Source organism: Rhinoderma darwinii, chromosome 6 (assembly GCF_050947455.1).
Source record: "Rhinoderma darwinii isolate aRhiDar2 chromosome 6, aRhiDar2.hap1, whole genome shotgun sequence".
Classification (NCBI taxonomy): domain Eukaryota; kingdom Metazoa; phylum Chordata; class Amphibia; order Anura; family Rhinodermatidae; genus Rhinoderma; species Rhinoderma darwinii.
Genome location: NC_134692.1, coordinates 82,353,298 through 82,365,143, shown reverse-complemented (window position 1 = coordinate 82,365,143; position 11,846 = coordinate 82,353,298). Strand labels below are relative to the sequence as shown.

The window sequence follows — 11,846 nt, the reverse complement described above, 5'->3', positions numbered from 1 at the left end:
ACTATGATTCTAGGAGCCCGGCTCCCTGCACTGTGTTCGGTCTGGTACTTGCGGCCGAAATACGTCCGTCAATTACGGACGTAATGACATCGTGTGAACATACCCATAGAGCTAATAGACTTTAAAGAGGGGGACCCGTCTATGAGCAAGAACGAAATGCCGCTCTATAGGAGGGGCTCCCACTTTGGGGTCCCAGTCTGTTCATGCATTATATAGACAGCGAATCAACTGAATGACTGGCACGTTATGAAGAACATGAACAGAAGGCCTATACTGTGGATGGGATTTTATCATAATCACACTTTTTTTCCCAGATGCAATGGACACCATCTCTGGTTCACTTTCTTGTTAAATATCCCATTAGCCATTTTGTCTGGGACATTAAACAAAGCAGTTACATTTCTAAGTTACATTTCAGAGATTGCTTGTTTCAGTCATGTTATACTGCTTGCTGCTGTCAAGTACATGCATAAGAAAATGACTGGTGCTCTTTGAACATACTTTTTATGATAATATGTACAGATAAACACATGCATAAATAAAGAGATATACATCGATAGACCACTTATACATTTAGTTTCCAATATGGAGGATAACGTTCAGTTGCCACCAGCAATATGGAGGATTTGATGGTATAACAGGAAGTGGCGTCCCCGGCAAAGCTTTCAGTCCTTCCCCTTTCCCGGCCGTCATTGAGGTTGTAAAGCGTATTTCCATTTCGCGTCAGTGTCATTCAGGAGGACAAAATGGCGGACAAGATAGGTAAGTGAGCATAGCGGGTGTTTACATCCGTATTCCCGTCACCTTGCCTGCACGCTGGAGCAGCCGAAACACGGGCAACTGCATGGCAGCGTGATGATTGCAAAGTTCGGATGCCGGTGACTGGGGCTGGGTACCTCTGAAGTACAGACGTGTTCTCATTGCACGTAATAATGGCGCTAGTTTGGGTGAAGGCTCTCTCCAGCCGACTACTGTCTATAATAACACGAGATTAGAGGGAGGATGAAAAAATGGTGACTTTATTATGGAGCCCTGGCATTTATTCAGAGGTGTAACTTACAGCTCCTGGATCCCAATACAAGACTTGTAACAGGGAACATAAAAGCGTCCTTGTGGGCCCTGCTGGTTGCAGGGTGTGGGTGCTACTGCTGCACCCCTGTAGTTCCCTCCCAGCTTATATTACACTAGGAAGGGCTCTAATATCGAACTACAAGGATACTGGACTTGTCTTTGGATGGGGTCACCTTGGTACAGGGGTGGACGTACCATTGGTGCCCAGTAGGTAAAGGCTCTCCTCTTATAGCTGCTGCCTTCTGTCTGTTAGTTTGCATGTTGCCTGATGAATTCTGGCTGACAATGACTGGTGGGTTGTTAGAGCGACGATGAGATATTGGGGGTCCATGTACTGTTGTTGCACAGGGGCCCTCAGTTGTCTGTGTCCCCCACTACCTTGGTGGATTGTCTTCTGAAGATCCCCGCGATCAGTTATAGGAAGCATTATCACACCTGATGATCTTCAATTATCTATAGTAAAAATCTATTCGCTTCCTGCAATGGCGAAGTGATTATAACCTTGTACTGAAAAATCTGACGTGCACAATGATTGCTCCAAACTCTCCACTTTTAGAAAAGTGCCCTGGGGTAGTAAACATATAACCTGAGCAGACAGGTGCATATACGGGCTGCCATGTAGCGCAGCTGTATCCTGCAGGTTACTGGAGAGGCATATACGGGCTGCCATGTAGCGCAGCTGTATCCTGCAGGTTACTGGAGAGGCATATACGGGCTGCCATGTACCGCAGCTGTATCCTGCAGGTTACTGGAGAGGCATATACGGGCTGCCATGTACCGCAGCTGTATCCTGCAGGTTACTGGAGAGGCATATACGGGCTGCCATGTAGCGCAGCTGTATCCTGCAGGTTACTGGAGAGGCATATACGGGCTGCCATGTAGCGCAGCTGTATCCTGCAGGTTACTGGAGAGGCATATACGGGCTGCCATGTACCGCAGCTGTATCCTGCAGGTTACTGGAGAGGCATATACGGGCTGCCATGTACCGCAGCTGTATCCTGCAGGTTACTGGAGAGGCATATATACGGGCTGCCATGTACCGCAGCTGTATCCTGCAGGTTACTGGAGAGGCATATACGGGCTGCCATGTAGCGCAGCTGTATCCTGCAGGTTACTGGAGAGGCATATACGGGCTGCCATGTACCGCAGCTGTATCCTGCAGGTTACTGGAGAGGCATATACGGGCTGCCATGTAGCGCAGCTGTATCCTGCAGGTTACTGGAGAGGCATATACGGGCTGCCATGTAGCGCAGCTGTATCCTGCAGGTTACTGGAGAGGCATATACGGGCTGCCATGTGCCGCAGCTGTATCCTGCAGGTTACTGGAGAGGCATATACGGGCTGCCATGTACCGCAGCTGTATCCTGCAGGTTACTGGAGAGGCATATACGGGCTGCCATGTAGCGCAGCTGTATCCTGCAGGTTACTGGAGAGGCATATACGGGCTGCCATGTAGCGCAGCTGTATCCTGCAGGTTACTGGAGAGGCATATACGGGCTGCCATGTAGCGCAGCTGTATCCTGCAGGTTACTGGAGAGGCATATACGGGCTGCCATGTAGCGCAGCTGTATCCTGCAGGTTACTGGAGAGGCATATACGGGCTGCCATGTGCCGCAGCTGTATCCTGCAGGTTACTGGAGAGGCATATACGGGCTGCCATGTACCGCAGCTGTATCCTGCAGGTTACTGGAGAGGCATATACGGGCTGCCATGTACCGCAGCTGTATCCTGCAGGTTACTGGAGAGGCATATACGGGCTGCCATGTACCGCAGCTGTATCCTGCAGGTTACTGGAGAGGCATATACGGGCTGCCATGTACCGCAGCTGTATCCTGCAGGTTACCGGAGAGGCATATACGGGCTGCCATGTACCGCAGCTGTATCCTGCAGGTTACTGGAGAGGCATATACGGGCTGCCATGTGCCGCAGCTGTATCCTGCAGGTTACTGGAGAGGCATATACGGGCTGCCATGTACCGCAGCTGTATCCTGCAGGTTACTGGAGAGGCATATACGGGCTGCCATGTACCGCAGCTGTATCCTGCAGGTTACTGGAGAGGCATATACGGGCTGCCATGTGCCGCAGCTGTATCCTGCAGGTTACTGGAGAGGCATATACGGGCTGCCATGTGCCGCAGCTGTATCCTGCAGGTTACTGGAGAGGCATATACGGGCTGCCATGTGCCGCAGCTGTATCCTGCAGGTTACTGGAGAGGCATATACGGGCTGCCATGTACCGCAGCTGTATCCTGCAGGTTACTGGAGAGGCATATACGGGCTGCCATGTACCGCAGCTGTATCCTGCAGGTTACTGGAGAGGCATATACGGGCTGCCATGTACCGCAGCTGTATCCTGCAGGTTACCGGAGAGGCATATACGGGCTGCCATGTGCCGCAGCTGTATCCTGCAGGTTACCGGAGAGGCATATACGGGCTGCCATGTGCCGCAGCTGTATCCTGCAGGTTACCGGAGAGGCATATACGGGCTGCCATGTACCGCAGCTGTATCCTGCAAGTTACCGGAGAGGCATATACGGGCTGCCATGTAGCGCAGCTGTATCCTGCAGGTTACCGGAGAGGCATATACGGGCTGCCATGTAGCGCAGCTGTATCCTGCAGGTTACCGGAGAGGCATATACGGGCTGCCATGTAGCGCAGCTGTATCCTGCAGGTTACCGGAGAGGCATATACGGGCTGCCATGTACCGCAGCTGTATCCTGCAGGTTACCGGAGAGGCATATACGGGCTGCCATGTGCCGCAGCTGTATCCTGCAGGTTACCGGAGAGGCATATACGGGCTGCCATGTGCCGCAGCTGTATCCTGCAGGTTACCGGAGAGGCATATACGGGCTGCCATGTGCCGCAGCTGTATCCTGCAGGTTACCGGAGAGGCATATACGGGCTGCCATGTGCCGCAGCTGTATCCTGCAGGTTACTGGAGAGGCATATACGGGCTGCCATGTACCGCAGCTGTATCCTGCAGGTTACTGGAGAGGCATATACGGGCTGCCATGTACCGCAGCTTTATCCTGCAGGTTACTGGAGAGGCATATACGGGCTGCCATGTACCGCAGCTGTATCCTGCAGGTTACTGGAGAGGCATATACGGGCTGCCATGTAGCGCAGCTGTATCCTGCAGGTTACTGGAGAGGCATATACGGGCTGCCATGTACCGCAGCTGTATCCTGCAGGTTACTGGAGAGGCATATATACGGGCTGCCATGTACCGCAGCTGTATCCTGCAGGTTACTGGAGAGGCATATACGGGCTGCCATGTACCGCAGCTGTATCCTGCAGGTTACTGGAGAGGCATATACGGGCTGCCATGTACCGCAGCTGTATCCTGCAGGTTACTGGAGAGGCATATACGGGCTGCCATGTACCGCAGCTGTATCCTGCAGGTTACTGGAGAGGCATATACGGGCTGCCATGTACCGCAGCTGTATCCTGCAGGTTACTGGAGAGGCATATACGGGCTGCCATGTACCGCAGCTGTATCCTGCAGGTTACTGGAGAGGCATATACGGGCTGCCATGTACCGCAGCTGTATCCTGCAGGTTACTGGAGAGGCATATACGGGCTGCCATGTGCCGCAGCTGTATCCTGCAGGTTACTGGAGAGGCATATACGGGCTGCCATGTACCGCAGCTGTATCCTGCAGGTTACTGGAGAGGCATATACGGGCTGCCATGTACCGCAGCTGTATCCTGCAGGTTACTGGAGAGGCATATACGGGCTGCCATGTACCGCAGCTGTATCCTGCAGGTTACTGGAGAGGCATATACGGGCTGCCATGTACCGCAGCTGTATCCTGCAGGTTACTGGAGAGGCATATACGGGCTGCCATGTACCGCAGCTGTATCCTGCAGGTTACTGGAGAGGCATATACGGGCTGCCATGTACCGCAGCTGTATCCTGCAGGTTACTGGAGAGGCATATACGGGCTGCCATGTGCCGCAGCTGTATCCTGCAGGTTACTGGAGAGGCATATACGGGCTGCCATGTGCCGCAGCTGTATCCTGCAGGTTACTGGAGAGGCATATACGGGCTGCCATGTACCGCAGCTGTATCCTGCAGGTTACTGGAGAGGCATATACGGGCTGCCATGTACCGCAGCTGTATCCTGCAGGTTACTGGAGAGGCATATACGGGCTGCCATGTACCGCAGCTGTATCCTGCTGGATCTCTCTTGCTTCTATAGAGTGGGAATCTTTGGTATATACTCCGCACTCTAATATGATCTATAAAGTGGCTCTAAACCAGAAATAGAAAAGACACAGCCGATGGCTAGGTGACCTCTAAGAGGATATGAGTAGCTGATTTGGGACCTCTGACGTTTGCAGGCCGTCTTATATTAGGGACTACGTAGTATCCTCTGTATGATGATGCATAACAATAATTTTTTGTAACTTTTTTTTTTATTTTTAGTTCCCTTGGTGGAGAAACGACTCCTGGATGTTAAACTTGGACAGCTGCCGAACTGGCTCGCCACTTGCAACTTCACTCCAAATGGAATTTTTTCTTCCCTTCGCAGAGGTCGGAACTTTAAACTTTTATATTCTTTTCTTACAAATGTTTTTGAAGAATATCGTTAAAGCCTATGTACACCTTTTGAACTCATTTTTTTTTGTTTTACTAAAACTGTATTGGGTTGTTTTATCCCCTTCACGACTGCTATACGGCTATATACGTTCTAACTGCCGATGCACCGTGCGGTTGACACGTATATGGACGTTTGCGGCGTGCATCAGGGTTTAAGGAGTGCAGAAGCTGCTTCAGCTTGAACAGACCTGCACTAATCTGTGTCGGCTCTTTAAATTTTCGGTACACCCTCCAAGAAACGGCCTATTTATAACCTCTTCTTATTACATCATACAATAAAATGCAACCACCTGTTCACAGCCAATGGACAACTTCACATAATGTTTCATTTTTCTCCTGTTTTTTATTCCTTAGGTCACGATCGATATTATAACAAATACGTCAATGTGAAGAAAGGAGGAATTGGAGGCGTTGCCATGGTGCTTACTGCTTATATAGTATTGAGCTACACCTGGGAATATGATCACATCAGTAAGTAGATTTAAAAGAAGAAAAATAAAGAAATAAATGGCTATGCCAAGGCAAAATTAAAGAAATCTATAGCTGCTGCAAGATACAATTTCCTATAAATTGTACAGGTGTGACTATTGTAAACTTTTTTTTAATTTTTTATATATAGTTAGAACCGTACCGCTATTAGATAAGAGGAATATCTGTGTGGTTTCCAGTTTTATATAAATAATGCTTAAAGGAGCTGTTCGCTTTGGACAATCACTTTTTGATAGAAATAGCCCGATTTATAAACTGATCACACAATGCCTTGCTGTTAGGACCCCCACAATTGGCTACCAGGACTACCAAAGCATAAATCTTTTTGATAAGGGCTGTCTTCGAAGAGCGGATTCCCCGGCTGACGCTCTGGCCAGGAGATTCCGCTACTGGAGAAGCCCCTGGTGTTAATGTCCATATATGGACAGTGATGTCAGTGGCTACCTCTGGAATCCCCTGCCGACGTTCTGGCCAGGGGATCTACAGGGGTGTGGCGCTATTTACATGGGCACTGTGGCACTATATGGGGGGGTGTCTACAGTGGACACTGTTGTGCTATCTACATTGGCACTATGAGGGCACTGTCACTTTATATTTGGGCACTGTGGCACGATCTACAGGGTCATTGCAGCACGATCTACATGGGAACTGGTGTTTTCAGGGGGTTTGGACAATAAAAGCAACAAATGAAATCCATCAGTTAATTTAACGGCCATGAAAAATGGATGGCAAACCGATTTAAAAACGGACAGACTGAGTGGAAATGGATGCAAATTTAGAGACACACTGATGCAAAATGGCCAGAAAAAAAATGATCGTTGATCAGTTTTTAATGGCCACTTTTTTTCACCGTCGTGTGAATGTAGCCGAAGGCCCTATTCACACGGCAGGGATTCTCAGCCGTGTGACGGCCGTTTTTGAACCGCTGGAGTAGGAACAATAGACCTCAAATAGGGCTATTCACACGTCAGGGACTTCCGCCTGGAGCGGAATCCCCGGCGCTGTGGCCGGTGATTCTGCTCCAGGAGAAGTCCCTGACTTCGTTGTCCATATATGGACAGGGACTTCTGAAACTTAATCCCCGGCACTGTGGCTGGTGATTCCGATCCAGGAGAAGTCCCTGACTTTGCTGTCCATATGTGGACAGAAGTCAGGGACTTCTCCTAGAGCTTTTCCCCCCTGCAGGAAGGTGGGGGGTGCCATCTATGGGAGATGGTTATGTACAACAGAGGGGGGAGGGCTGTGTGGCACTACCGACAAGGGAGGGTGGGGGGACTGCGTGGCACTACCGACAAGGGAGGGTGGGGGGGCTGCGTGGCACTACCGACAAGGGAGGGGGGCTGCGTGGCACTACCGACAAGGGAGGGGGGCTGCGTGGCACTACCGACAAGGGAGGGGGGCTGCGTGGCACTACCGACAAGGGAGGGGGGCTGCGTGGCACGACCGACAAGGGGGGGGGCTGCGTGGCACGACCGACAAGGGGGGGGGCTGCGTGGCACGACCGACAAGGGGGGGGCGGCTGCGTGGCACGACCGACAAGGGGGGGGGGCTGCGTGGCACGACCGACAAGGGGGGCGGGCTGCGTGGCACTACCGACAAGGGAGGGGGGCGGCTGCGTGGCATTATCTACAGAAGGCAGGGTGTGTCAGAAAATGTACAAACTAAATTTATCCGTTTTTAAAACAGACATGCAAATTCGGCCGTCAAAACAGAAACATGGGCTGAAACGGAAACAAACCGACCGAGAAAAACTGACCAAATTGGCTGTTTTTATCGGCCGACACTTGGACCCTGTTGTGTGAATAGGGCCTAAGCCTATATGATCTGCTTTGGGTCGAGATTTCTCTCCAAACTAGTGCACAGAGAAACTGAAGTGGTTGCTGCTATTGTTTTCAAAAAGTCCTTTGAAAAGTAAGAGGTGAAATCTGATTAATTGCTACGGGCAACTATGCGCTTTACCTCTGCGCCAGTTTTATAAATCTCGCCATTTTGAAGATCTGTTCGCCATCAGTGCATGGGAAAATTCTCGTTTGCATCCAGAGTCTGCAAAGCTGTACAAGGTTTTTACTACTCACAGCTGATGGTTTGCTGCCATTGCATCCAGTTTAGGCAATCCTATGTGAGTTGCTTTAGGGGGGGGTAGAGTTATTCATACTGATGTCTCACCCAAATACATGGTTGGGATTGTTTTTATAATGACAGCAGTACGAGCGAGGTTGCGAAGTGGTGTATTCCGGTACTATAAATGTATTATGAGTCTTATTATAACACATGATGATTTTCTTTATCCTATAGTTCATTTGTTTCTTTTATAGAGCATGATCGTTGGAGAAAGTACCACTGACCACCGGAGTCCTCACAGAATACACAAGATGCTTCTGTCTCTGTTCTGTATTAAACTTGTCTTTAAAAACAAATCTGGCGGTGTAGTTTTGTCTGTACATGAGGCCACATACTAGCTTCGGTTCTTCTAATGAAGGGAGGATAACCTGAATGTTGTACATTACCCTCAGGATTCAGAGGTGTCCATCTCAACCTGGCTTGTAAACTCGATAAGATGAAAAGAAAACCACTTTGTTTTACTCTAACTGGGAATATATATTTTTTTATACATATTGGCTTGTGTTGCAGAACTCTGTCCTTAACGCCGAATCCTCTGCAGCTGCTAGTTCGCGCAGGAGGATGGATATATCCGTCCTCTGATCGCGCGGGTACTGCCAGTGTACCCACGCGATCAGCAGCAGGAGCACGGCTGTTATACACAGCCTGTCTCCTGCCGGAATTGAAGCGAGCTCCGATTCCGACAGTTTAACCCATTAAATACCGCTGTTAATAGCGACATCTAATGTGTCTGACAGAGGGAGGGAGCTCCCTCTGTCACCCCATCGGCGCCCCCGCAAAGAAATTGCAGGGCGCCATCGGGTTTCCATGGCAGCCGGGGGCCTAACAAAGGCCCCCAGGTCTGCCTTCAGCAAATGCCTGTTAGGTGATGCCGGAGGCATGACCTAATAGGTTGCCTGTCAGTTTTACACTGACAGGCAATAATGCTTTGGTATACTAAGCATACCAAAGCATTATATATGCAATCAGCAGATCGCATAGTGAACTCCCCTGGTGGGACTAAAAAAAAAAGTAAAGCGGTTAAATAAAGTTTGTGAAAAAAAAATCATAATAATTTACAGTCAAAATAAAATCTATATACACAAATAACACATACACATATATGGTATCCCCACGATCGTAACGACTCGAACAATAAAATTAACACCTTAATTAAACCGCCGAATGAACGGAGTCCAAAAAAATGCTAAATTTTTTTAAGGAGTTCAGGTGATCTAACCCTTGCTGCTGGTGTTAAGGAGATTCTCAAGCCCCTTGGAACAATTTGATTTTTTTATACATGTCTCCAGAGTCTGAATTTCCCACCACGATCTTATGTGGTCTTTATAGATTTTTGTTAACTGACGAAATGAGGCAGTGATGCTAATATTCTGAGTATTCTACAACGTTACTGGGGAATTCTAAAAGCTGACCCTGACCTAGGAAACCTGGTAGGAGATTCCCCCCTTATCACATTTAGGTGGGGGTGTAACGTCAAGGATCATGTAGTACACAGCCACATGGGTGGGCAGGATTCCCCTGGCTAAATAGCAACCTGAAAGGGAGCTATAGATGTGGATCCTGTAAGGCATGTGTGTCTATCATTTGTAGCAGTAGTTTTAAAGGAACAGTGTCACCAAATTATTTTTTTTAATATGTTAAAGATGTTAGTGCTTTATTAAAAACGTTTGGATTAATTTGTGTTACTTTTTTTTATTTTTACACTTTTTCTTCCCTATGGGGGCTGCCATTTTTTTTTCCATTTCTGTATGTGTCGATTAACGACACATACAGACATGGAATACGGCAGCTCCAGACCCATAGGGACTGCGAACGGAGCCCGTTCCATCCACTTTCGTGTACGCCGCTGTGTGGGAACGGCGCATGCGCCGCTCCCACACAGTTCAATTTGAAATGCGCGCCGTCCGGCGCCATTTTCCTGTGGACCGGAAGTCGCGGCCGGACAGTAAGATTACTACTTCCGGTCGCGGCTTCCGGACTTGTGCACATGGAGCAGCGGCAGCAGACGGAGCGGATGGACCGGAGGGAGCGGCGGCGACTGGAGCAGGTAAGGGATTTCTATGTATGTTCGTGTTTCAGTGTGTTTACTACTGTATGTTAACCTTCTACACTGTGTGTTAGCTCAAAAAATGGCGACACACAGTGTAGGAGGTTAGACCGTTCAAACCCCTCGTTTATCCCGGCACTAGCCAGGATAAAGGAGGGGGGGATTCTGAGAGCTCACTAGAGCGAGGGATTTTTACCCAATTTTGCAGCATAAAGCAATGTGGTTGCTTTACCACATGCAATGCTCCAATTTTGGGAATGGCTCCATCTAGTGACCAGTGCTGGGAAATATTATAAATTGAATCCAATTTATAATATTTCCTGACTCGTGAAAAAAAATAAAAAATAATTAGAACAATGTTTAATCACCTATACACTAACTGTTTAATTTAAAAAAAAAACATGTTTTGCTGGCAACACATTCCCTTTAAAAGCATGACTACAGGAAGGGTATTCGAAAATAGAACCTATATTAACTGTAGAACCAAGGGAATCGTATATTTGATCACATGTGGGTGCAAAAGACAATATATTGGTAAAACCATTAGAGAATTCAGAAGGAGAATCCGGGATCACATAGGGGACTGTAGGAGGAAAGAGGACACTCCGGTATCTCGCCACGTCTGGGAATGTCACAATGGGGACAGTTCGTGTCTTAAATTCCAAGGTATTGAACACATCAGACCCACACTTAGAGGTGATATTAATAGGATAATCTTACAAAAAGAGGCACAATGGATCTTTCGGTTGCGAACCATGAGTCCCCTGGGCCTTAATGAACAAATTTCATATGCATGTTTTCTATGACAATATGAGGGTGAACTATATATGTGACCTTATTTATTACATCAGTAATGCCTCTAAGCTTTATCACTATGTCCCTGATCAATTAATTCTTCAATTTGGATTTTTTGCCTTATATGTCAATTTAGCACCCCTATTGATATAGATTGCTTTGGAGGTGTTATGTGTTCATTGTGCATTTAAGAAACTCTGCAGGTTTCCATGACGATTGGACGCCCACACGTCTGTGATATTCTAGATGCTAGTATGGGGTAACTCCTGGGCTAACTGACCGATTCTTATCTAATAGCACCTTACACTATGTGAGGCTTCAAGAGCAGTGATACTCTATATATGGTGTGTTCCAATACATAGTACTATAACCCTGTAATGTTGACATATCCGCTTTCCGGATCTCTAAGGTTACTAGGGACGCAGTGCCTCCTAACTATTCCTGATTGGCTGCCGAGACAAGGGGGCGCGCCGCAATCCTGACAGGTCATGAGTGACGTGTCGTACTAGGATTGGCGGTGAGCCGCGGGCATGTCATCAGAAGAGGAGGGCTTAAGCCTGTTAAAAGACCGGCAACTGCCGGCTCGTGTGCGACCATTATCTCTCAGTCATGCACGGGCTGGGAGGTTTACTAAGCACAGAACTGTGCGAGCCGACAGAAACAATTTAAGTAACAATTTAACAATTAATCCCTGATGATGCCCCACAGATATCAGTGGTGCA

At 48.4% G+C, this 11,846-nt stretch overlaps 1 protein-coding gene across 1 annotated transcript; it reads left to right on the top strand.

Moving 5' to 3' along the window:
* Window positions 1-654: 654 nt before the first annotated feature.
* On the top strand, window positions 655-8,578 carry ATP5MF (ATP synthase membrane subunit f). The gene is made up of 4 exons (XM_075829987.1): window positions 655-762; window positions 5,499-5,606; window positions 6,027-6,143; window positions 8,477-8,578. The coding sequence occupies exons 1-4, from the start codon at window positions 747-749 to the stop codon at window positions 8,503-8,505; spliced, it is 270 nt and encodes an 89-aa protein (XP_075686102.1). The 5' UTR covers window positions 655-746; the 3' UTR covers window positions 8,506-8,578.
* The last annotated feature ends 3,268 nt before the right edge of the window (window positions 8,579-11,846 follow it).